The 26,247-nt window shown below is 35.6% G+C and overlaps 1 protein-coding gene across 5 annotated transcripts in view; it reads left to right on the plus strand.

Annotated features, from left to right (window-relative positions):
• The window catches only part of TPR (translocated promoter region, nuclear basket protein), a 72,888-nt gene that overhangs the window by 22,172 nt on the left and 24,469 nt on the right, over nucleotides 1-26,247 (plus strand). For all 5 annotated transcript variants that reach the window (XM_034666787.1, XM_034666786.1, XM_034666788.1 and 2 more), the window contains exons 22-38: nucleotides 30-195; nucleotides 1,426-1,592; nucleotides 2,575-2,727; nucleotides 3,118-3,234; nucleotides 10,178-10,381; nucleotides 10,485-10,669; nucleotides 11,085-11,232; nucleotides 14,920-15,057; nucleotides 15,149-15,280; nucleotides 16,513-16,643; nucleotides 18,391-18,601; nucleotides 19,757-19,900; nucleotides 20,224-20,422; nucleotides 21,480-21,685; nucleotides 21,890-21,951; nucleotides 24,219-24,427; nucleotides 25,184-25,456. In XM_034666787.1, coding sequence (XP_034522678.1) covers nucleotides 30-195; nucleotides 1,426-1,592; nucleotides 2,575-2,727; nucleotides 3,118-3,234; nucleotides 10,178-10,381; nucleotides 10,485-10,669; nucleotides 11,085-11,232; nucleotides 14,920-15,057; nucleotides 15,149-15,280; nucleotides 16,513-16,643; nucleotides 18,391-18,601; nucleotides 19,757-19,900; nucleotides 20,224-20,422; nucleotides 21,480-21,685; nucleotides 21,890-21,951; nucleotides 24,219-24,427; nucleotides 25,184-25,456 — 2,845 coding nt within the window. The remainder of the gene's footprint in view (nucleotides 1-29; nucleotides 196-1,425; nucleotides 1,593-2,574; nucleotides 2,728-3,117; nucleotides 3,235-10,177; nucleotides 10,382-10,484; nucleotides 10,670-11,084; nucleotides 11,233-14,919; nucleotides 15,058-15,148; nucleotides 15,281-16,512; nucleotides 16,644-18,390; nucleotides 18,602-19,756; nucleotides 19,901-20,223; nucleotides 20,423-21,479; nucleotides 21,686-21,889; nucleotides 21,952-24,218; nucleotides 24,428-25,183; nucleotides 25,457-26,247) is intronic.

Consider the following 26,247-nt stretch of genomic DNA (forward strand, 5'->3'; position numbering starts at 1 on the left):
TTGCAGGATTAACATATTTCTCTTTTTAGGTTCAACTTTTAGATACAAAGAGACAGCTGGATACTGAGACAAATCTTCATCTTAACACAAAAGAACTATTAAAAAATGCTCAAAAGGAAATTGCTACATTGAAACAGCACCTCAGTAATATGGAAGTCCAGCTTGCCTCTCAGTCCTCACAGAGAACTGGTAAAGGTAAATCAATAATTAAGTAAACTAATAGTAAAGTACTTTTTTCCTTTTTTTTTTTTTTAAGATTTTATTTATTTGAGAAGAGAGCGAGCTAGAGAGAGAGAGCGAGCACGTGCGCAAGCACAAGTGGGGGGGTGGGGGGGCAGAGGGAGAGGGAGAAGTAGACTCCCTGTTGATCAGGGAGCAGGACCCTGGGATCATGATCTGAGCCGAAGGCAGATGCTTAACCAACTGAGCCACCCAAGTGCCTCAGTAAAGTATTTTTTAGGCTGATAACATATCTTATAAATAAATAGCCTATTCTTTGTGGGTAATAGCAAAAGAGAAAAAACCCTTTTATTCTTCATATAGTAAAGCTTAGTTTTAGGCTTAAATTAATACATTTGCAGACTCAGAAGATTCAGAATCGTTCCGTATGGTACCTGTATGCTCTAGTCTTCTAGTTGTTGAAACCATTTATTGATATTTTTAAAATATTTCCTTTGAGGAGGGTTGATACTTGAATTTTTAACTCTCCCCTGTTACAACTGTAATAAGGCTAACTTACAGAAATAATTGATTTGTTTGGTCTCTTTTACAGTAGTATTTGTAATCATTGTTCATTGATAGCCATAGGTAAAAGATTTGTTTCATTAGTTTTTGCTTTTCTTTATGAATGCAACATTTCAGATGCAAAGCCTTTGGTCCAAATAATCTTTAAAAAATGATATAGTGTGTGTGTGTGTGTGTGTGTGTATGTATATATAAGATATAAAAATGTAGTGGATATATAGTTTTTTAATAGCCAGTAGTGCTTTCTTGTAGATACATGATAAGAAAACAGCCTTTTCAATCTGCAGTTTCTTCCTTTCCCATGGATTGTAGAATGAAAATTGGACTGAATGATTTAAGATTTAGTGTTTTAGAGTAAGTAGTGTTTAAATAATAAATTAAGAACCTGGTAGTATCTTCAAGGAGCTCCCTCAGGTTAGTGCAAATATTTAATATTTTTCTCTTTTGAATTTGTAATATTTGTAATAGCAGATTTTAAATATTTGATATTTTGAAGAAGAAATAACAATATCCTGGTAAAATACCTGTTTTTATTATGGTATTTAGCATAGTTTGAAATACACCTTTTAGATAAGTACTTCTACATTTGAGCCTTAATGCTAATTTCACAAACTCTTAGATAACAATCATCTCTAATGTCATTTAAAATGTTAATTTTAAAAAAGCTCTTTAATCTTCTAGGTCAGCCCACCAACAAAGAAGATGTGGATGATCTTCTAAGTCAGCTAAGGCAGGCAGAGGAGCAGGCGAATGATTTAAAGGAGAGACTCAAAACAAGTACTAGTAATGTGGAACAGTATCGAGCAATGGTTACTAGTTTAGAAGAATCTCTTAACAAGGAAAAACAGGTATATACAATTTTAAATTCAGTTTGAATGCACTTAACTTTTTTTTTTAATTAAGAGCTTTACTGTATGTAAGCACTGTAGTAAATGTGAGTTCAAGTGACATCATTGTGTTTACCTCTGACACCTTAAAAGTACTTAAGTCTAATAAGCCAGATAAAACAAAACCCACAGAATTCATAAAATGAAGGAGAGTATAATTGCTGTAAGAAAGGTACAGATCAAGTGTTAGTGTAAATGGGAAGGAGGTGAGGTTATTTGTCTCCTGCATGACTTCACAAGAGAGGTGGTATTTGTTTATGCCTTGAAAGAAAGTATCATTTGTGTAGTCAAAGGTAGAAGGTTATTCCATATAGTAGGAACCCTCAGCCAAGTAAAAAGACTTCAGATGAGAACAGTTTGGCTAGTATATTGACTTTGGAAGTGAAATAATGAGAAATAGAATTATAAATGTGCCAAAAACCAAATGTGAAAAGCTTTGAATGTCGAATTAAATTATATTCTGTGAGATTATTAAGGGCTCTTGATTTTTTTCCAACATGTTATAATCAGAATTTGTTTTAATTAGATTAATGTGTAGTAGATTGGAGGATAGAGGGTAGAGTTTGTTTTAGTGGCTATAGCAGTAGTCTAGGGCCACAGTTTTAAAAGAGCCTTTGTTGGCGTCATGGAAATCAAGATACATAGGGAAAAAAACCTTTCGGTGGTAGAATTGACAGGTTTGGTGGCAGGTGGATATAAGGATTGAGAGAGAAATGGGGAACTAGAAATTTCACTTAAAGAAAAATGGTCAGTAGCACAGTTAAGAGGTAGCTTAAGATTTTAAATGTGGTTTTTAAACTCTCTGATCAACATTGATGGACTTTTTTTTAATTCAAGGCAAATGTTAATTTTTAGTATTTTTCAAATTTAGTTTAGACCTAGAGAAACTAATTGTACAATTTTAAATGTGTATAATTTTTGTCCTATTTGGATGATGGTAAAGGTGACAGAAGAAGTACGTAAGAATATTGAAGTTCGTTTAAAAGAGTCAGCGGAATTTCAGACACAGTTGGAAAAGAAATTGATGGAAGTTGAGAAGGAAAAACAGGAACTTCAGGATGACAAGAGAAAAGCCATAGAGAGCATGGAACAACAGGTAATTAGTTTATCAACTATATCAGTCTTTTGTGTGTGTAAGGATCTGAATAGCTCATTAGTATCATCTCAACAGATACTGAGTGAACACATATTTAACAATAGTTTCATGTGTGTTACTCTGCTCTTTAGGTCTGTTGTACGTGTTTTCTTCTGAGAATTTTAGACTACTTTATGGTAGTAGGTATCAGGGGTGCTTTTTAGAAGCCTCTGCCTGAGCATTGACTGGTATTTTAGTGGATCTAGACCTGCAAAGTTTGTGCAGATAACATTAAGTTATCTTTCAAATTTAGTAAGAAGTCCCTTCAGGCTAGTTGGATTTTTAAAATCTGTCTTTACTGTAAAATAAGTTGCAGTTAACTCCAGTTTTAATGTTGTTCTTCTGATGTAGTTATCTGAGTTAAAGAAAACACTCAACAGCGTTCAGAACGAAGTACAAGAAGCTCTTCAGAGAGCAAGCACAGCTTTGAGTAATGAGCAGCAAGCCAGACGTGACTGTCAGGAACAGGTAAGTGTTGATCTCATAGCCAGTTACCGAGATACAAGATTTGATCCTAGGGAACAGTTCTTGGTGTATATTGATACATCGTGGGGATGGGTGCACCTTACAGAAATGCAGTTATTTACACTACTGTGAAACTTGGACTAAGATAAGCAGAAAAGTATATGTGAAGGCTAAAGGTAAAGAGTGCGATAATCATCTTCACAAATCAGTCTTCACAAATGCGGAAAAAATATAAAAATATGAGTTAGAATAAAACTGAAGTAGAATGCGAAAGGTAAGGAGATTACTAATGTTCTCATTTTTAAGTTGGGTGGTATATGAATAACCATTCTTTTCATGACAATTTATTGCTTACATGTACATAGAATGTATATATACGAAGATTACTTTAAAAATTGAACATAGGGGAAAGTATTTCAAAGGTAATTAGACAAAAATGAATTATCCTTGGCTTATTGTCAAAAATAAGAATATTGGAAATTAAAATGAGACAATGTATCCATATTATTATTATTATTATTTAAAGATTTTATTTACTTATTTGACAGAGAGAGAGACAGCCAGTGAGAGAGGGAACACAAGCAGGGGGAGTGGGAGAGGAAGAAGCAGGCTCCTAGCAGAGAAGCCTGATGGGGGGCTCGATCCCAGAACGCTGGAATAACGTCCTGAGCGGAAGGCAGACACTTAACGACTGTGCCACCCAGGCACCCTGCATATTATTTTTTTATAATAATTTTTATTATGTTATGTTAGTCACCATACAGTATATCCTTAGTTTTTGATGTAGTGTTCCATGATTCATTATTTGCATATAACACCCAGTGCACCATGCAATATGTGCCCTCCTTAATACCCATCACCGGCCTATCCCAGTCCCCTACCCCCCTCCCCTCTGAAGCCCTCAGTTTGTTTCCCAGAGTCCATAGTCTCTCATGGTTCATTCCCCCTTCTGTTTAGTTCCTGTTCTTCCCTTCCTTCTCCTACCAATCTTCCAGCTATTTCTTATGTTCCATAAATTAGTGAAGCCATATGATAATTGTCTTTCTCTGCTTGACTTATTTCACTTAGCATTATCTCCTCCAGTGCCGTCCATGATGCTGCAAATGTTGGGTAATTGTTCTTTCTGATGGCTGAGTAATATTCCATTGTATATATGGACCACATCTTCTTAATCCAGCCATCTGTTGAAGGGCATCTTGGCTCCTTCCACAATTTAGCTATTGTGGACAATGCTGCTATGAATATGAACTTTGGGGTGCATATGGCCCTTCTGTTCACTACATCTGTATCTTTGGGGTAAATAGCCAGTAGTGCAATTGTTGGATCATAGGGTAGCTCAATTTTTAACTTTTTAAGGTACCTCCACACTGTTTTCCCAAGTGGCTGTACCAACTTGCCTTCCCACCAACAGTGTAAGAGGGATCCCCTTTCTCCACCTCCTCTCTAACATTTGTTGTTTCTTGCCTTGTTATTTCTTGCCATTCTAACTGGCGTAAGGTGGTTTTGATTTGAATTTCCCTGATGGCTAATGATTTTGAACATTTTTTTTTTATGTGTCTGTTAGCCATTTGTATATCTTCATTGGAAAAGTGTCTGTTCATATCGTCTGCCCATTTTTTGATTTGATTATATGTTTCTCGTGTATTGAGTTTGAGAAGTTCTTTGTAGATCTTGGATACCAGTCTTTTATCTGTAGTGTCATCGCAAATATCTTCTCCCATTCTGTGGGCTGCCTCTTAGTTTTTTTGACTGTTTCCTTGGCTGTGCAGAAGCTTTTTATCTTGATGAAGTCCCACAAGTTCATTTTTTCTTTTGTTTCTCTTGCCTTTGGAGATGTGTCATGAAAACAGTTGCTGTGGCCGATATCAAAGAGGTTGCAGCCTATGTTCTCCTCTATGATTTTGATGGATTCCTGTCTCACATCGAGGTCTTTCATCCATTTGGAGTTTATCTTTGTGTATGGTGTGAGAGAGTGGTCAAATTTCATTCTTTTGCATGTAGCTGTCCAATTTTCTCAGCACCATTTATTGAAGAGACTGTCTTGTTTCCGCTGGATGTGTCCTGCTTTGTCAAAGATTAGTTGCCCAAAGAGCCAAGGGTCCATTTCTGGGTTCTCTATTCTGTTCCATTGGTCTATGTGTCTGATTTTGTGCCAGTACCATGCTGTCTTTGTGATCACAGCTTTGTAGTATATCTTGAAATCTGGCAACGTGATCCCCAGCTTTGTTTTTCCTTTTCAACAATTCCTTGGTGATTCGGGGCCTTTTCTGGTTCCACACAAATCTAAGGGCTGTTTGTTCCAGTTCTTTGAAAAATGTCATTGGCATTTTGATCAGGATGGCATTGAAAAGTGTAGATTGCTCTGGGCAGCATAGACATTTTAACTATGTTAATTCTTCCGATCCATGAGCATGGAATATGTTTCCATCTTTTTGTGTCTTCTTCAGTGTCTTTCATGAGTGATCTATAGTTTCTAGAATATAGATCCTTTACGTCTCTGGTTAAGTTAATTCCGATATAACGTATGATTGTTGGTGCTTTTGTAAATGGAATTGATTCCCTAATTTCTCTTTCTTCAGTCTCATTGTTCATGTATAGAAATGCAACTGATTTCTGAGCATTGATTTTGTATCCCACCACATTACTGAATTGCTCTATAAGTTCTAGTAATTTGGGGGTGGAGTCTTTTGGGTTTTCCATGAATGTATCCATAATATTAAAATAAACTATTTTCATTTTTCTTTTTTCACTTTAAGTTTACATGCATTTGTGTACATAAATTTTTACGTATCTGAGTTATACTTAGCCTTTATTTCATAAAGCCTCCTCCAGATTGCTATGTAGTCTTCATAAGTTGCATTTTGGATAGTTCTTAATATTTCTTCTTTGTTTTTGGGGTGGGGGTGGTTTTTCTCCAATTTTTTTTTTTAATTCCAGTTAACTTACATTGTAATATTATTTTCAGGTGTAGAATTTAGTGATTTATCACTTACATACAGCACCCAGTGTTCCTCACAAGTGCCCTCCTTCATCCCCATCATTTATTTAACCTATCCCTCCACCTACCACCCCTCCAGTAACCCTCAGTTTGTTCTCTATAGTTAAGAGTCTGTTTCTTGGTTTGCCTCTTTTTTCCCCCATGTTCATTGTTTTGTTTCTTAAATTCCACATATGAGTGAAGTCATATGGTATTTGTCTTTCTCTGACTTGTTCCACTTAGCATAATACTTTTTAGCTCTATCCACATCATTGCAAATAGCAAGATTTCATTCTTTTTATGGCTGAGTAATGTTCCATTGTATATATATACCACACCTTCTTTATCCCTTTATCAGTCAACAAACATTTGGTGTCTTTCCATAATTTGGGTATTATTGATAATGTTGCTATAAAGGAGGTGTATGTGTCCCTTCAAATCAGTATTTTTGTATTCTTTGGATAAATATCTAGTAGTGCAGTTGCTGGATCGTAAGGTAGCTTTATTTTTAACTTTTTGAGCAGCCTCCATACTGTTTCCCAGAGTGGCTGCACTAGTTTCATTTTCACGAACAGTGTAAGGATTCCCCTTTCTCCACATCCTTGCCAACATCTGTTGTTTAGTGTATTGTTAATTTTAGCCATTCTGACAAGTGTGAGGCGATATCTTCATTGTAGTTTTGGTTTGTATTTCCCTGATGATGAGTGATGTTGAGAATCTTTTCATGTGTCTGTTAGCCATCTGTATGTCTTGGAAAAATGTCTATTCAATGTCTTAAGCCCATTTTTAAAGGGATTATTTGTTTTTTGGGTGTTGAGTTTGATAAGTTCTTTATATATTTTGGATACTGATCTTTATCAGATATGTCATTTACAAATATCTTCTCCCATTCTATAGGTTGCCTTTTAGTTTTATTAATTGTTTCTTTTGCTATGCAGAAGCTTTTTATTTTGATGAAGCCCCAAAAGTTTATTTATGCTTTTGTTTCTGTTGTCTCAGGAGATATATCTAGTAAGAGGTTGCTACAAGCAGTGTCAAAGAGGTTACTGTCTGTGTTCTTGAGGATTTTGATGGTTTCCTGTCTCACATTTAGGTCTTTAATCCATTTGGAGTTTATTTTTGTGTCTGATGTAAGAAAGTGGTCCAGTTGCATTCTTCTGCATGTTGCTGTCCACTTTTCCCAGCACCATTTGAAGAGACTTTTTCCATAGGATATTCTTTCCTGCTTTGTCAAAGTATAATTGATCATACAGTTGTGGGTTCATTCCTGGGTTCTCTATTCTGTTCCATTGATCTATGTGTCTGTTTTTGTGCCAGTATCATACCGTCTTGGTAACTACAACTTTGTAATATAGCTTGAAATCTGGAATTGTGATGCCTCCAGCTTTGCTTTTCTTTTTCAAGATCGCTTTGTCTATTCAGGATCTTTTGTGGTTCCATACAAATTTTTTAGGGTTGGTTGTTCCAGCTCTCTGAAAAATGATGTTGGTATTTTGGTAAGGATTGCATTAAATGTGTAGATTGCTTTAGGTAGGATAGACATTTTAAGAATATTTATTCTTCCAGTCCGTGAGCATAAATGTCTTCCCATTTCTTTGTGTCATCATTAATTTCTTTCATCAGTGTTGTGTGGTTTTCAGAGTACAGATCTTTTACCTCTTTTGTTAGGTTTATTCCTAGTTGTCTTATGGTTTTTGGTGCAATTGTAATAAATGGGATTCCTTAATTTTTCTGTTGCTTCATTATTGGTGTATAGCAATGCAACAGATTTCTCTACGTTGATTTTGTATCCTGTGATTTGACTTAATTCATGTTATCAATTCTAGCAATTTTTTGATGGAGTCTTGATTTTCTGTATAGAGTATCATGTTATCTGCAGATAGTGAAATTTTTACTTCTTCCTTGCCTCTTTGGATACCTTTTATTTCTTTCTATTGTCTGATTGTTGAGGCTAGGACTTCCAGTACTATGTCAAATAACAGTAGTGAGAGTGGACATCCCTGTCTTGTTCCTAACCATAGAGGAAAAGTAGTTTTTCCCTACTGAGGATGATATTAGCTATGGGTTTTTCATATACGGCCTTCATTATGTTGAGATACATTCCTTTATCCCTACTTTGTTGAGGGTTTTTATGAATGGATGTTGTACTTTGTCAAATGCTTTTTCTACATCTTTTGAGGGGTTCGTATGATTCTTACCCTTTCCTTTATTAATGTATTACACTGATTGATTTATGAATATTGAACCACCCTTTCAGCCCAGGAATAAATCCCACTTGATCATGGTATATGATTTTTTTAATGTACTCTAGTATTTTGTTTAGAATTTTTGCATTCATGTTCATCAGTGGTGTTGGCCTATAATTCTCTTTTTTAGTGGGGTCTTTGTCTGGTTTTGGAATCAGGGTAACACTGGCTTCAGAATGAGTTTGGATGTTTTCCTTCCATTTCTATTTTTTTGGAACAGTTTGGGAAGAATAGGTATTCACTGGTCTTTAAATATTTGGTAGAATTCCCCTGGGAAGCCATCCAGCCCTGGACTTTTGTTGGGAGATTTGTGATTACTGATTCAGTTTCTTTGGTGGTTATGGGTCTGTTCAAGTCTTCTGTTTCTTCCTGTTTTCAATTTTGGTAGTTCATATGTTTCTAGGAATTTATCCATTACTTCGAGATTGCCCGGTTTGTTGGCATATAATTTTTCATAATCTCTTGCAGCTGTTTGCATTTCTGTGGTGTTGGTTGTGATCTCTCCTTTCTCATTCCTGATTTTATTTGGGTCCTTTCTCTTTTCTTTTTGATAAGTCTGGCTAGAGGTGCATTAATTATATTAATTTTTTAAAGAACTAGCTCTTGGTTTCACTGATCTGTTCTACTGGGCTTTTTTGTTTCTATATGATTTATTTCTGCTCTGACATTTGTTATTTCCCTTCTTCTGCTGGCTTTAGGCTTCATTTGTTTTTCTTTCTCTAGCTCCTTTGGGTGTATGGTTAGGTTGCGTATTTGAGATTTTTCTTGTTTCTTGGGGTAGGCCTATATTGCTATATACTTCCCTCTTAGAACTGTCTTTTTTGTATCCCAAAGGTTTTGGACCATTGTGTTTCATTTTCACTTGTTTCAATGTATTTTTTAATTTCTTTAATTTCCTGGTTGACCCATTCATTCTTTGGTAGTATGCTCTTTAACCTCCATGTATTTGTGGTCTCTCCTTATTTTTTCTTGTGGTAGACTTAAGTTTCATAGTGTTGTGGTCAGAAGGTATGCATGGTATGATCTCAATCTGTTTGTACTTGCTAGGCCTGACTTGTGATCTATTCTGTAGAATGTCCCATGTGAACTCAAAAAAAATGTGCATTCTGTTGCTTTAGGATGAAATGTTGTAAATACATCTGTTAAGTGCATCTGGTCCAATGTTCTTTCGAAGCCATTGTTTCCTTATTGATTTTCTGCTTCAATAATCTGTCCATTGATGTAAGTGGGGTGTTAAAGTTCCCTACTATTATTGTATTATTATCAATGACTTCCTTTATGTTTGTTACTAATTGTTTTATATATTTGGTGCTCCTGAGATGGGGGCATAAATATTTACAATTGTTAGATTTTCTTGTGGTATAGTTCCCTTTATTATGATATAGTGCCCTTCTTCATCTCTTGTTATAGTCTGTGGTTTCAAATCTATTTTCTCTGATGCAAGTATTGCTACTTAGGCTTTCTTTTGACTTCCATTTGCATGATAATTGTTTCTCCATCCCCTCCCTTTAAGAGGCAGGTGTCTTTAGGTTTAAAATGGGTCTCTTGTAAACAGTATATATTTCATTAAATATATACAGCATAACTTCTAATTATTCTCCTGTTTTGGTATGTTTGGGTTGTCTTTTATTATATAGATAATATAATGTGCATCTTTTCAGAAAATACTGACCAGCCTTACTATTTTCTAATCTTGTGTCAATGGGGGAATAATTTCTTACAGGCTAAAATAGCTGTGGAAGCTCAGAATAAGTATGAGAGAGAACTGATGCTACATGCTGCTGATGTTGAAGCTCTACAAGCTGCCAAGGAACAGGTTTCCAAAATGGCATCAGTCCGTCAGCATTTGGAAGAAACAACCCAGAAAGCAGAATCACAGTTACTGGAGTGTAAAGCATCTTGGGAGGAAAGAGAGAGAATGTTAAAGGTATAATTGTACATCATGATAGAATGTTCTAGAGAATTTAAAGGTTTGAGGTTTTTAAATGTACTTTGGAAAGTCTGCTATTATGATAGACTGTTGTTTACAGGATGAAGTTTCCAAGTGTATGTCTCGCTGTGAAGATTTGGAGAAACAAAACAGATTACTTCATGATCAGATTGAAAAATTAAGTGACAAGGTTGTCGCCTCTGTGAAGGAAGGTGTACAAGGTCCCTTGAATGTATCTCTTAATGAAGAAGGAAAATCTCAAGAACAAATTCTAGAAATTCTCAGGTAAATCCAATAATATTCTTAATGCTTCACACCAACAGCTGTGTAATGTAACTATAAATGCATAAGTTAGAGAAGTGGAGTAGTCATGTGCTATTTACTTACAAAACTCATTCCGTCCCTTAGTGGTCACTGTTGACATTTAAACATATGCCAAGTTAAAGAAATGACTAAGTTGAATCTGATAGTAAGAACGTGAGTGGATTCTTTGAAAAACTAAATGCCTTATGATTATTTTAAATATACACATTTCTAAAGTCACTGTTTATAATTTTAGAAAGTCTCATTAATTAAAACATTATGTAAAAATAATTTACTAAAGTCAGTGGTTTTTGTCATCTTAACAATTATCCAAGTTCTGAAATGTTATATTGTTGGCATTTTTTTAAATTCAAAAAAACCTTACATATTCTTGTAGATTTATACGACGAGAAAAAGAAATCGCTGAAACCAGGTTTGAGGTGGCTCAGGTTGAGAGTCTGCGTTATCGACAAAGAGTTGAGCTTTTAGAAAGAGAACTGCAGGAACTGCAGGATAGTCTGAATGCTGAAAGAGAGAAAGTCCAGGTATGTATCCTAAGCTTTAAGAAAGCCGTTGTTAAATCAAAAGAGAGCTCCTTTTTGTTTCTTAGGATGTAAAATTTAACTTGAAATAAGTGTTTTGCCTAAAACATAAATTATTAAAACATTATTATTATAACAGTGATACAGTGTAATGGTAAAAGACTAGTGGCAATCAGATTGTCTGGTTTTAAATTCTAGCTTCATACCATTAGATATGTGTCCTGGGTATATTAATATCCCTGCTCTTAAATTTCCTCATCTGTAATGGGATGATAATAATAAGGATTAAGTGAGTTAAAGTACACAAAGCATTTAGAAACATGTCTGGTACATAGTATTTCATAAACTTCAGTTATCTTTATTATTGTGGTTGTCATATATATGTCTGAGTAGTTATAGAGTTGTAGATAGAAACTGTTGCAGAATACTTTTTTCTCAGCAAGGGAGTAAAAAATAATTAAAACTATCAACCAGGAAAGGAAAAGAAGATGCTCTAGTGAGTGGATGGTCACAGCATAAGCTCAACTCCTTAACCCATGCTATCACCCAAAGCTTATAATTACATGCCCTCATTCTGAACATATGCAGTAATATAACTTAACATCTGGAAGGAGGGAAATTAAGACCTTGAATCATTTATCTTCTTTTAACTGATAGGTAGTTGGAATGACTGCTAGAGAAAACCCATTGAAACCCAGGGGAAAGAGTAGATTTATGGGATTTATGTTTTCATACAGAAATGAAAAGTTTCAGAATTACATCTTCAGAGGGGCGCCTGGGTGGCACAGCGGTTAAGCGCCTGCCTTCGGCTCAGGGCGTGATCCCGGCGTTATGGGATCGAGCCCCACATCAGGCTCCTCTGCTGTGAGCCTGCTTCTTCCTCTCCCACTCCCCCTGCTTGTGTTTCCTCTCTCACTGGCTGTCTCTATCTCTGTCGAATAAATAAAATCTTTAAAAAAAAAAAAAAAAAAGAATTACATCTTCAGAAAACAGTCCAATTCAAACATATCATCATGGAAATAAACAGACCCTCGATTTCTGTGACATTAACATTTGGAGGAAAAAGAGCAGAATCGGGGTTTTTAAAAAGATTGCATATTTTCCCAATGTTCCTTCAGACAAATAATGCCCAGCCAACAGTCAGGAGGGGAAAACCAACTCGTGCATAAAATCAGAAGAGGCAAAAAGTAACACACGTTATATCAAAAATAATACCCAAGCAAGGGGCGCCTGGGTGGTTCAGTCAGTTAAGTGACCAATGCTTGATTTCAGCTCAAGTCATGATCTCAGGGTTCTGGGGTTAAGCTCCCTGTCAGCCTCAGCAGGGAGTCTGCTTCTCTGTCTCTCTCTCGATCTCGCTCTCGCTCTTCTTCTGCTCCTCCCCCCACTTGCATGCACATGCTCTTTCTCTCACTCTCAAATAAATAAATCTTAAAAAAAAAAAAAAATACCCACGCATAAACAGTGTAGGATGGCAGTGCTGAGCCATAACATTTTTTTTAACACATACTTTTCTTTTTTATTACATTAAAAGCAGGCAGTAGTCTGATAATAAAAAGGCTACTTACGCAATTTTGTTACGTTAAACTTTACTTACAGGATGTTAAATTCTTAGAACTAAAGTTCCCCCCAGAAAGAGATTAATGGAAACATTGATTGCTTTTCAGACTTGATAGTTGCCGCTTTAAAAGGTGGTCTTAACAAACATTAAATTGAAAAAAAAAAAAAACACACCATAGAACACAGTGAATTACTTTATTTCAGTATGCATCCATCCTCGTCTCAGCATTTACTGGTCCTGAACAGAAAAATGTAAAAAAGCAGCAGTTTGCCAGGAAATCAGGCCCACCCATTATAGGGATCTGCTGTGCACACTGAGCTCTTAATCTTAATCCCTGCTGGGGACTGTGAGAAGCAGCAGCACCAAAACCAAAGTATGCACTGAATTCAACATTCCTTTTGTTCCAGTTGTCAGATTCCAAACTAGACTCAAATGGATTACAAGCATGATCAAATGAGAACTCTATTAAAAACTTCTTCAGTTTTTAAAAGTGAAAGCAATTACAGGAAAAGAAAATGGTTCATTCAGAGGGTGCATGTGTGTTTACAAAGTGTCTTCTCTGGTCTTTCTCCCAAGTTTAGCCACCCAGAACTTTGAGACCTGGCAGGTCTGAGTACCCCTGGTGACTGTTCTCATTTTATCCAAACCTGAACTAAAGAACCGCATCAGCTGATGGTGACAGCAGAGGGTGGCAGGGCTGATGACCCAGTATTCATTCCCAGGCTGGTGGAGAGAAGTAATGGTTCCAAAACTAAACAAGGGAAGTCAGGGATTTTCCAACCTTACCTGATGGCTTCTGGCCAAAGCAAGGAAGTGTCATGTAAAGTGTTGAGTGATGATGGCTCCTCCTGAGGAGGAGGAAGGAAAAAGCAGCACCCCTCAATTAAGGTGGGGGAGAAGATACAGGCAAAACCCTGAATTCCTCACCAAAGGCCAATTTCGGAGAGGTTAGAAGGGGTTACAATCTACGCTTTGGCCAAGGGTGTTAGTGGGAATTGAAGAAAGGACAGTGGCTTTGCAGGGGGAGAGGGGGGCATCATTTAAGACCTAAAAAAAGAAATCGGGTGCATCTGGAGCACCCCCAGTACTACATACCCAGTAGTAGTCCCACAGTCTGCGACCTGAAACCTTCACACCTACTCTAGCAAGCCACCCCATGCTGGAGGGCTGTTGTAGGGAGAGAGAAGCAGGGAAGGAAGAGGGGACAAGGCAGAGACCCCAGGCCATATAATCAGCAGCAAGGTGATTATGCAATGTGTCTTTTTACAGTTGAGTTAGATGTGACCCACTGGCTATGATGGGAATCAATTTTAATATACCTTCCTGATCCTAGAAGTTCAACTTTGTGGACAGTGGTTACACTTAACAGGATTTGTTATAGCATAGCATATATTTCAACTGGACGAAAAGTTAGTATCTTTTACAGTATCTTAAGATAAGTTGCCTTTGAATGGGAGCTTCCTTTCCAGTACTTTGAGGTCTACAAGACCTATCCAAAAAATTTATTACTATGGAAAATGAAGACAGCGTCAGTCAAATGGCGGGGAGGGCCTGTGGTTTCTCTTTTTGATTCATTGCTATAACTTTGTCCTTTGGCCTAAGCCATAGCTTTAAAAATGGTGAGGGAGTAAAATAATGTGTAAACGATGGATAATTACACCCAGTGAGAATAGAAAATAAGTTCCTTACAATTGAACAAATATTCAGTAAAATTGCTCACAACCAAAGTGATTAAACAGCTGAATGAAATGAGGAATTTCTGAACAAGGGGGAAAGGAACTGAGGACAAAATAACATCATTTTAAAACTATTAATTAATTCAGTATACCAAGAAAAGGATAGCTAAAGTTAATAGAGATCTAGATTGATGTTTTTACCCAGTGTTAGTACTGATTATTTGTTGGTAGGATTTGTAGTATCTTTTCACTTTCATCTAATTTCTTGCATTTGTTTAAACTCTTTGTAGTTAGCCTGTGTCATAGAAAAAGAAATATGAAAAGCTTTCAAAAATTTCCATTTTAAAAGCTGACATTTAAATCATTTTTACTTTTTGTAGGGAAGATTAGACCTGGTAGGAAAAGATAGGTCTTCACCTAATGTTGGTGTACACATGTGTTTGAAATCTTTAGGTAACTGCAAAAACAATGGCTCAGCATGAAGAACTGATGAAGAAAACTGAAACAATGAATGTAGTGATGGAGACCAATAAGATGCTAAGAGAAGAGAAAGAGAGGCTGGAACAGGATCTACAGCAGATGCAAGCAAAGGTTTGGAACTTACTAATCAAGAACAGAGTCATTTTTAATAATGTTAGCGTTTTTACATCAGGTGTTAAAAAAATACTGGCACTATTTTCAGGTAAGGAAACTGGAGTTAGATATTTTACCCTTACAAGAAGCAAATGCTGAGCTAAGTGAAAAAAGCGGTATGTTGCAAGCAGAGAAGAAGTTACTAGAAGAAGATGTCAAACGTTGGAAAGCACGGAACCAGGTAAATGCAATTAAACATGGGAATGTTGATTTTTAAATAATAGGGCAACATTTAAGAAGATAAGAATATTTGATATATTTTTTTTAAGAAATGGCTAATTTCCTTAAATTTCAAATTTGTGCTTTTATCTCTAAAATATTTTTGTGCATAATAAAATGGATTTGTCGGGGCGCCTGGGTGGCATAGCGGTTAAGCGTCTGCCTTCGGCTCAGGGCGTGATCCTGGCGTTATGGGATCGAGCCCCACATCAGGCTCCTCTGATATGAGCCTGCTTCTTCCTCTCCCACTCCCCCTGCTTGTGTTCCCTCTCTCGCTGGCTGTCTCTATCTCTGTCAAATAAATAAATAAAATCTAAAAAAATAAATAAATAAATAAATACATAAATAAAATGGATTTGTCTAGTTTATTGAAGCACTCTAAAAAGACTTGTTCACTGGAAACTTTTTGAGGGGACAAAACCATTTAATATGGTTAGAAACTCCAACTCTAGATTGAAACAAAAGATTGCCTTGCCAGATATTAGTTATGTGATTTGTGAGAGTTCCTTAATCTTTCTGAGCCTATTTTTCTCATTTGTAAAAATGAAGACATAATACCACTTTTCATTTACAAAAAATTTAAGAAGTGTTAAACTTTCACCTGGCACCTAGAAAATGGTCTAGAATGGTAACTATTATCTGTATAGGATTGTTGAATTTTAGAGCCCTTTTATTCCTATTTTTCTCATACAAGCAGTCTGGAAAATCAAGAAAGGAGGGTGATCTCTCGAATCTAGATATATTTCTTAAATTTTGCTGCTCTCTATCCTGGCTAATGGAATCAGTTACATTTAGGATTATCTTCATATTTTTGTCTCGATTGTAATGATTTATAGACATTTCTTTCTTATTAATGTTACTTTAGTGAAGGTAAATATTTAACATTAAAAGCTTATAATTTCTCTGGATTCCATTATTTGGCTCCTTTGTAACTATTTTGAAATATTTGTTTGCAGTTGTGAAAAAATAATGCATAATGACATTTATTTTGTTTCCCTTCTCCATTTTGGCTAGGCTTTTTAGCTAAACAAACCAAAGCTTCTAATTTTATAGTTTGGTTTTTGATCACCATGTATATAAGACATCTTATGTAAACATAATTAGATACGGTGTTGTTTTATTAGCGCATTAGTTTTATAGCACAGTAATTTCATAAAACCTGTAAAACCATATTATGCATTTTTGCTATTCTAGCATCTAGTAAGTCAACAGAAAGATCCAGATACAGAAGAATATCGGAAGCTCCTTTCTGAAAAGGAAGTTCATACTAAGCGTATTCAACAGTTGACTGAAGAAATTGGGAGACTTAAAGCTGAGATTGCAAGGTATATGGAAAGAAGCCTTAAATTGTATGTTAGTATATGAATTCTTAAGCAAGTTTATTTCTACTCTTTATCAACTTTCCAAGTGCTTCCTGAATTTAGAAAGAGTGAAACTTGCTGGAGCCCTTACTTGTGGCTTTCCCTTTATTACTATCTGAAGCCAAGCAAGCCATAATTTAATTTTATGCATTTATATATGATTATTACTTTTTAAAAATCTGTACCTTTGGTATGAGTCTAAAGCTAAATATATTTTCTAAACAGTCAAAATAACTTTTGCAAGTAGTTTTTCTATTTTTGGTAGTGTATGAGTATTTTGAAGGTGTGTGATAATGGAAGTTTTTAAATTAGAAATTTTTTTAAACGAAGGCATCTGGGTGGCTCAGTCAGTTAAGCATCTTCCTTTGGCTCAGGTCATGATCTCGGGGTCCTGGGATCAAGTGCCTCATCAGGCTCCCTACTCAGCCGGGAGTCTGCTTCCCCTCTGCCCCTCCTCCCTGCTCTCTCTCTCTTTCAAATAAATAATTAATCTTTAAAAAAAAAAAAAGAAATTTCTTTAAATGAACTTCCAGCGAACTGTTGTCCTTTGAGAGTTAAGAAATTTAGGGGCTCCTGGGTGGCTCAGTCGGTTAAGCCTCTGACTCTTGATTTTGGCTCATGTCATGATCTTGGGGTCATGATCCCAGGGTCATGAGATTGAGCCCTGCATCAGGCTCCACACTCAGCCAGGAGTCTGCTTCCCTTAAAAAATAAAGAAATTTAATATTAAAATTGATGTTTCTGGTTTACCTTTTTAAAGTTTTTATGTCATTTGTTTATGTCAGCCCCTATTTCTGTAAAGCTTGACAGCTTACAGATTTTTCTCATATATAGTCTCTTTTTTTTTTTTTATAACAGTCTGGCATTTTGAGTAGGAGAGGTAGTACCGGATTTCAAAGATGAGGAAACTAAGATTCAGAAAATTACCCAAGGTCACAGTTAATATTTGTTAAACCCATACTCTTAATTTAGGTCATCTCATTTCAAATTCAGTTTATGATAAAGTACAGAAGTTGGCAGAATATAACCTACACGCCTGCTTTTGCACTGCCTGTACACTAAGAAAGATTTTCACGTTTTTAAATTGTAAAAAAGGAAGAACATGTGATAAAGACTACATGTGGACTACAAAGCCTAACTTATGTACTTAACACCCAATATGGTAGAAAGAGTGTAGATTTTAATATCAGGCAGAAGTAGATTAAAATCTGTTTACTGGTGCGCCTGGATGGCTCAGTTGGTTAAGCGTCTGCCTTCAGCTCAGGTCATGATCCCAGAGTCCAAGAGTCAAGCCCCACATCAGGCTCTCTGCTGAGAGAGAGCAGAGAGCCTGCCTCTCACCCCATTCCTGCTCACACTCTCCCTGTCTTTCCCTCAAATAAATAAATAAAATCTTTAAGAAAAAAAAACAAAACCCATGTACTAACATTTGACTTTATGTAAAGTTGTGGATATTACTTAACTGCTGGTAGCTCAAGTTTTCTCTTCTGTAAAATGGGCTTGTATTCCTTTATAATAAGCAAATAAAATCTTTCTAAAGGACCAAGATTCATAATTTAAGGAATTATCTTTTGGAGTGTGTGTGTGTTTTAGGATTTTAAAATACCAAACATACCGATACAAACAGTAATGTAAATTAAAGGATTTTAAAATTTGAAAAAAGTCTCATATGTTTATCTTTCTCCTTTACCCCATTCTTTCGTTTGTTTAGATCAAATGCATCTTTGACCAACAATCAGAACTTAATCCAGAGCCTGAAGGAAGACTTAAATAAAGTAAGAACTGAAAAGGAAACCATTCAAAAGGACTTAGATGCCAAAATAATTGATATCCAAGAAAAGGTCAAAACTATTACTCAAGTCAAGAAGATTGGGCGTAGGTACAAGACTCAATATGAAGAACTTAAAGCACAACAGGATAAGGTATTTTGAAGTAATTTTCTCTTTCTGTCTATATGTGTGTATATATATAATTTTTTGACATACACAGTTTTGTTTTATATACTTTACACACATATATAATGATTCATATAAGTCTTACTACTTTATAGTTTTTATTGGTCTTTAGATTGAACATGAGTATAAGCTTATAATTGGTTTTAAGATTTGCTCTTTAATATGCTTCAGATTTACATCGTAAGTTCATAAAGTAATTTTAGTAAATATTAGGTACTTTTGTTCAGTTTTCCAGTCTTTTTTTTTTTTTTAAGATGTTATTTATTTATTTATTTGACAGAGAGATAGAGAGCATAAGTAGGCAGAGCAGCAGGGAGAGGGAGAGGGAGGAGGCTCTCTCCTGAGCAGGAAGCCTGATGTGGAGCTTGATCCCAGGACCTTGAGTTCATGACCTGAGCCGAAGGCCGACTCCTAACTGACTGAGTCACCCAGGCGCCCCTCAGTTTTCCAGTCTTAAATATTGTCCCTTTTCAAACCTGTTCTTGTAACTCACTACTGATTAAAATTGTATATATCAAAAAAATGGTAGTTCTCTATAATTAATCAGGCTATATTTATAGTGTTATATAAATCGTGTACTTTAACCACCTGTCAAAAAGAATTTTTTAGTTCTTACTACATTTTGAATCTGAATTAATTCCCAAAAGTAAAAAAAACTTGTATGTTGACTTAATTACATATTTAGGACCTGTTAGATTAGAAAATATATTTTAAAAATTCAAAATTCTTACCCCTTGGTGTTGACTGCTATTACCACTTCTATATGCTTTTCTTAACATATATGTAATGTGTTTTTCCAAAGAAATTATTATTTGTATGTTTTTGTACCCTGCCTTTTCACCTTACTCATTACTATGAAAATAAAATTCAATGTCAAACATCCATCTACAATGCAGCATCATTTTGATTAGAAGCTAATATCCAGTTGTATGGAAAACCCTAACTTATTTAACCTAATACCTTACTTTCAGACAGTAGAGTTATTCCATAGAAAATTCATTTATAAATACCCTTTAAGATAAATTTCTTTGCATAGTTGTAATTATTCCCTTAGATGAACTTTTAGAAGTGGAATTATTAAGTATAAATGTGAAAATATATTATTACTGCTTATCATCTTAGGTCATGGAGACCTCGGCTCAGTCTTCTGGAGACCACCAGGAACAGCATGTCTCAGTTCAGGAAATGCAGGAGCTTAAAGAAACCCTCAATCAAGCTGAAACAAAGGCAAAATCACTAGAGAGTCAAATAGAAAATCTGCAGAAGGTATGAGTGAGAGTAGTAAAGAGTGTATGTCCCTAATTCTTTGCTTGTTAAATACTTGAATATGTGTTAAACACTGACCCTTTCTCTTATCATATGGAAATATATAATCTTTGTTATGCATGTTTTATCTTTTATAAGTGAAGGACTCATGTATATAAATAGTATCCAGTCATCAATTATCCATTTTAATGGTGGTTTGACCATCATTTTACACTTCCATTTAATCTAAATGAGCAAATTAATAAGTTACATTTTAATTCTGACATACAGTTTATATTGATTTGATTGAATTACATTGTGAATACTTGGCTTTTCTTTAAAAGACATTATCCGAAAAAGAGGCAGAAGCAAGAAATCTGCAGGAGCAAACTGTGCAGCTTCAGTCTGAGCTTTCACGACTTCGTCAGGATCTTCAAGATAGAACCACACAAGAGGAGCAGCTCCGACAGCAGATAACTGAAAAGGAAGAAAAAACAAGAAAGGCCATAGTAGCAGCAAAGTCAAAGATTGCACATTTAGCTGGTAAATTTCTGTATATGCTAAAGTCGGAACTTGATAGTGAAAGTCGGTTATTTGATGCAGGCTTAAAATGGGAAAGAAATAAGTAAATACTATAAAGTGATTTCTGTGTGTGTGCTTTAAATATTAGTGTGGGACGCCTGGGTGGCTCAGTCCGTTGAGCAACTCTTGATCTTGGCTCAGCTCTTGATCTCACAGTTGTGAGTTCGAGCCCCCACATTGGGCTCCACACTGGGCATGGAGTCTACTTAAAATATCTATAAAGCTTATTTAATTAGACACAAAATTTGAGCAATCTGAATTTTCAAATGATTAGGATGTCCCTCATCTATTTATGAACTCTTTTCTACTTGTTGTCTAGTAATAGGGAGTACTGCTGTCCTTCTGCCTTATTGTATAACTGTTAGTACCTTCTGTTGGTGATCCTTTGGTTCCACAGTGTGCTGTTCAGAGGGCTTCTGTAAACTCCTAGATGGCATTGGATCTTACCAGCCCAGTGATTTTACTTGCCTCACTTCTCTGAGGGGCCCTCCAGCCCTTCAGGGAGACTATCATGTCCAGTTTGTGAAAGGCCCAGTGCTGCAATGTTCTGGACCTTAACTGCACCTTGCTTGCTATTCTGCTTAGTGGGTAAATAAAATGCCCTATCAGCTAGGTTTAATTGGAAGCAGTTTTTTTTAATGATCTGTAATACAGTGTTTCAGCAATTATTTCATTAAAAAAAGCTACCTGGTTATTTTTTAGTATGTGCTTTAGATTATGTGAACTGAAAATTTGGCAATTTATATAATATGTTGAAATACTAAAGGCCATGTAAAAGGTCTTTGGACTTCAGTTTATAGAGAAAATTACATATTTTAATGTTGCAGTAAGTATATTTTATATTGAAGTAATAAATATAGGTATGTTTAGAATTTTGCTTATTTAGATATATCATGTATCAGAATTAATTGTAGATGTTAAAGCTCAGGACCTTAGTGTCCCTATTGACGTGCACAAATGTTCTTTACTTCCAGTGTTTGATTATAGTATTAATAGAATCACATGGTTACTTCTTTAGGTGTAAAAGATCAGCTAACTAAAGAAAATGAGGAGCTTAAACAAAGGAATGGAGCCTTAGATCAGCAGAAAGATGAATTGGATGTTCGAATGACTGCTCTTAAATCCCAGTATGAAGGTCGAATTAGTCGCTTGGAAAGAGAACTCCGAGAGCATCAAGAGAGACACCTGGAGCAGAGAGATGAGCCTCAAGAACCTACTAATAAGGTGGTTAGCTAATTCTGTGTAAAGAACAAATCATTTTGTACTTGTACAATTTACTTGAAGGTATCTGGTAATTTAGAAGTCTTCGTCAGTGAATTTTGGCTAAACAAAATCTAGAGAGAATTTTAAAAAGTAAAATATTTTGATGGCATTGTTTAGTGAACTCTTGTAGGGCAGGCAGAATAATCCATAGTGTTCTTTTTATAGGTCCCAGAACAGCAGAGACAGATCACATTGAAAACAACTCCAGCTTCTGGTGAAAGAGGAATGTGAGTTTTAGTTCTTTCACAGTTTATTAATCTGTTTTTTCTTTTAAGGTTCAGGCAAGAGTTAGTGATCTTTGGGGACAAAACGAATCTATATTATAAAAATATGTACTAAAGAGCTGTCTATCTCTGTAAAACTGCACCATGTAGTTGCCAACCCCTTCTTCCAGAACTCTTATTTTCAGCATACTTTCAGTCCTATCAGGTAGAGCTTTGTGACAAAAAACAAGGTATCTTCCATCTTTTAGACTTTTAAGAGGCTGCTGATTTTCTCAGTGACGTTATGCGATAACAAATTTAAGAGGCTAGGCTAATACTTGAGTTCAGTGATCAGTAGTTGAATATGTTCTACATTGTCAGGATGTGCCATTACAGAGCATTTCTTGTGTCGTTTTTAATGCTTAAATTTAAAACTTTTTCAATAAGAGTTTTAAAATATGTAGTGAACAAAAAATATAGAACTATACTCTGTAATTTTTTTTAATCTGACAAAAGTACCCAAAGCAGTGTTTGGAAAAATAGAATTAATAGGGTCTGAGTTCATATCTCGATCGTAGTTGCTGAACACTTACTGAAGAAACACGTGGTGCCTTTTTTTCTTAAGCTTTATTGAGATATAATTAACCCCCACAATTCACCTACTTAAAGAGTACAACTCAATGTTCTTTGGGTGTTTTTTTTTTTTTTTAGTGTTTTTTCATTATATTTTACTTTTTTAATTCCAGTGTAATTAAAACACAGTGTCATATTAGTTTCAGGTGTATAATATAGTGATTCAGTGATTCTATATGTTACTTAGTTGCTCATCACAACAAGTGTACTCTTAATCCCCACCACCTATTCCACCCCCCCAGTCACCTCCCCTCTGGTAACCACCAGTTCTCCATATTTAAGAGTCTGTTTTTTGTCTCTTTTTTTCTTTGTTTTGTTCCTTAAATTCCATGTATGAATGAAATCATGTGGTATTTGTCTTTCTCTGACTGACTTATTTCCCTTACCCTCTAAATCCATTCATGTTGTTGCAAATGGCAAGATTTCAGTCTTTTTATGGCTGAGTAATATTCCATTATGTATGTATACCATATTTTCTTTATCCATTCATCTGTTGATGGACACATGGGCCGCTTCCATTCTTTGGCTAGTGTCACTAATGCTGCAGTAAACACAAGGGTGCATATATCCTTTCAGATTAGTGTTTTCATATTCTTGGTGTAAATACCCAGTAGTGGAATTACTGGGTCATATGTTAATTCTATTTTTAATTTTTTAAGGACCCTCTGTATTATTTTCCAGAGTGGCTGCACCAATTTACATTCCTACCAGCAGTGCACAAGGTTCCCTTTTCTCCACATTCTTGCCAACACTTGTTATTTTTTTGTCTTTTTAATACTAGCCCTCTGACTTGTATGAGTTGCTATCTCATTGTGGTTTTGATTTCCATTTCCCTGATGAGTGATGTTGAGCATTTTTTCATATGTCTGTTAGCCATCTGTTTGTCTTTTTTAGAGAAACGGCTGTTTATGTCTTCTGCCCATTTTTTAATTAGATTATTTGGGTTTTTTGGTGTTGAATTGCGTGAATTCTTTGTGTGTGTGTGTGTGTGTGTGTGTGAATTCTTTGTATCATTTGAATGTTAACTCTTTATCAGATATATCATTTACTAATATCTTCTCCCCTTCAGTCGGCATCTTTTTGTTTTGTTGATTGTTTCCTTTGCTGTGTAGAAGGTTTTTATTTTGCTGTAGTCCCAGTCATTTATTTTTGCTTTTGTTTTCCTTGCCTCAGGAGATATAATCTAGAAAAACATTGCTACAGCTAATGTCTGCTCTCTTCTAGGATTTTTCTGGTTCCAGGTCTCACATTTAGGTCTTTAATCCATTTTGAGTTTATTTTTGTGTATGGTGTAAGAATGTGGTCGTTTCATTCTTTTGCATGTAGCTGTCCAGTTTTCCCAAACCATTTACTGAAGAGACTTTTTCCCATTGCGTATTCTTGCTTCCTTTGTTACAGATTAATTGACCATATAACCATGGGTTTATTTCTCGGCTCTCTATTCTGTTCCATTGATCTTGTGTCTCTTTGTGTGCTGGTACCATACTGTTTAGATTACTATAGTGTATCTTGAAATCTGGGATTGTGATACCTCCAATTTTGTTCTTTTCTAAGATTATATGGTGCTTTTTTTTTTTTGATAGAGTATATGTACTTGATAGGGGATATTTATAGTAATTTTTTATGAATTGTTATTCTTGCATTTTCTCCTCTATAAGTGCCAGCACATCAGACCCACCAACAGCCAATATCAAACCAACTCCTGTTGTGTCTACTCCAAGTAAAGTGACAGCTGCAGCTATGGCTGGGAATAAGTCAACACCCAGAGCTAGTATCCGCCCAATGGTCACACCTGCAACTGTTACAAATCCTACTACTACCCCAACAGCGACAGTGATGCCCACTACACAAGTAGAGTCACAGGAAGGTAAGTAAGATAGTGACAGATCTGATTGGACTGACTGCTTATTTAGATTTATTATGAGAAGATGGATAAATGAGGCTTCCGCTAAAGCTAAAGTTAAACATATAGTAAAAGTGGGTAGTTAATATTTTCAAGGGTATGCCTCCTAGGATACTCATTAATGCAGCGAATTTCCTCCCTCATTCCATTCCCTTCCTTTGTGCTTTGTTTTGTTTTGAATCTGAAGGAGGAGAATGACATACCTATAAGTATATAGCATATTTTTCTAAGGCGAACATTTTTACTTTAATGGCTAAGGAAGATAATATGAAATCCACTTTGGAAAACTGTACTAAATCACTTGTTCAACCCGACACCACTTTTTCACTGAAACTCTGACCTTTTCATTACTTTTTCCACTTTGTTCCCCTGGGTAGCTTCTTACTCATTACTGATGCTCAATAAAAATTTATAATTTGTCTTTGAGCTTCTTCGATTCATTTATCTTACTTGATTGTAATTTAAATAAAATCATAGATACAGAGAGTTTTAGATATTTAATTATGCCCCCATACTATACACTATCATAGCAGTCACATAGGCATCACAAAAAATGCATAATACATTATGTTTACCCATACTGTTTTTGTTTAATGAGTGGTAAGAGATATGTACACAAATAACTATACAAAACATTACCAGTAACACAGTAGGGAGGGAAAATCCAGCTTTGCTAAGAATAGAAGACTTACTATATTAAGTATTGTAATTATTTTTCAGCTATGCAGTCAGAAGGGCCTGTGGAACATGTTCCAGTTTTTGGAAGCACAAGTGGTTCTGTCCGCTCTACTAGTCCTAACGTCCAGCCTTCTATCCCTCAACCCATTTTAACTGTTCAGCAACAAACACAGGCTACAGCTTTTGTGCAGCCCACCCAACAGAGTCATCCTCAGATTGAGCCTGCAAATCAAGAGCTGTCCCCCAACATAGTAGAAGTTGTACAGAGTTCACCAGTTGAACGGCCTTCTACTTCCACAGCAGTATTTGGCACTGGTAAGCTTGATTTTTTTATTTTTTTTTTTAATTTTTATTTTTTGGTAAGCTTGATTTTAAAACAAAGAGTAGACCTGTGCATTTGTAGTTTCTTGGATATAAAATACAAATCTTAAGTATTCTTTGTACATACTTGTTTTCTAACAGGTGTTAGAAAGGATGAATGGATTCCTAACACTTGATTTCATGTTTACTACTAGATTACTCTTTTCTGGATTGAGATCTTTCTTCTCTTCCAGTTATTTTGACTGATTTTAAAAGTGATACAGGCTCCTGGGTGGCGCAGTCGTTAGGCGTCTGCCTTCGGCTCAGGGCGTGATCCTAGCATTCTGGATCAAGTCCCACATCGGGCTCCTCCGCTGGGAGCCTGCTTCTTCCTCTCCCACTCCCCCTGCTTGTGTTCTCTCTCTCGCTGTCTGTCTCTGTCAAATAAATAAATAAAATCTTTAAAAAATAATAATAATAAAAGTGATACAACTTCATAACCTTATGTGTAACTTGATACAGGTCCTGAGAAAAGAGACATGTAAGAAAAGACCATATAAGGATTTTCAGTCTGAACATACAATATAAGTTTTGTTATCATAGGTGTCCTGGGTTTTATAGCTATGGAGGTCTTATGTAAACTTTGCAATTATATCAAATGTGTTTGTTGTAAAAGTTAATGGGGTTTATTAACCACAGGTGAGATTGATAGTATAAGACCATTGATTCAGAGCATAGGTTGCCCTTTGTTTACAGAGATTAGCAGGAATAAATTATGTTGAACTGTTCAGTTAAATGCTTACTAT

This window comes from Ailuropoda melanoleuca, chromosome 8 (assembly GCF_002007445.2).
Source record: "Ailuropoda melanoleuca isolate Jingjing chromosome 8, ASM200744v2, whole genome shotgun sequence".
Taxonomy (NCBI): Eukaryota; Metazoa; Chordata; class Mammalia; order Carnivora; family Ursidae; genus Ailuropoda; species Ailuropoda melanoleuca.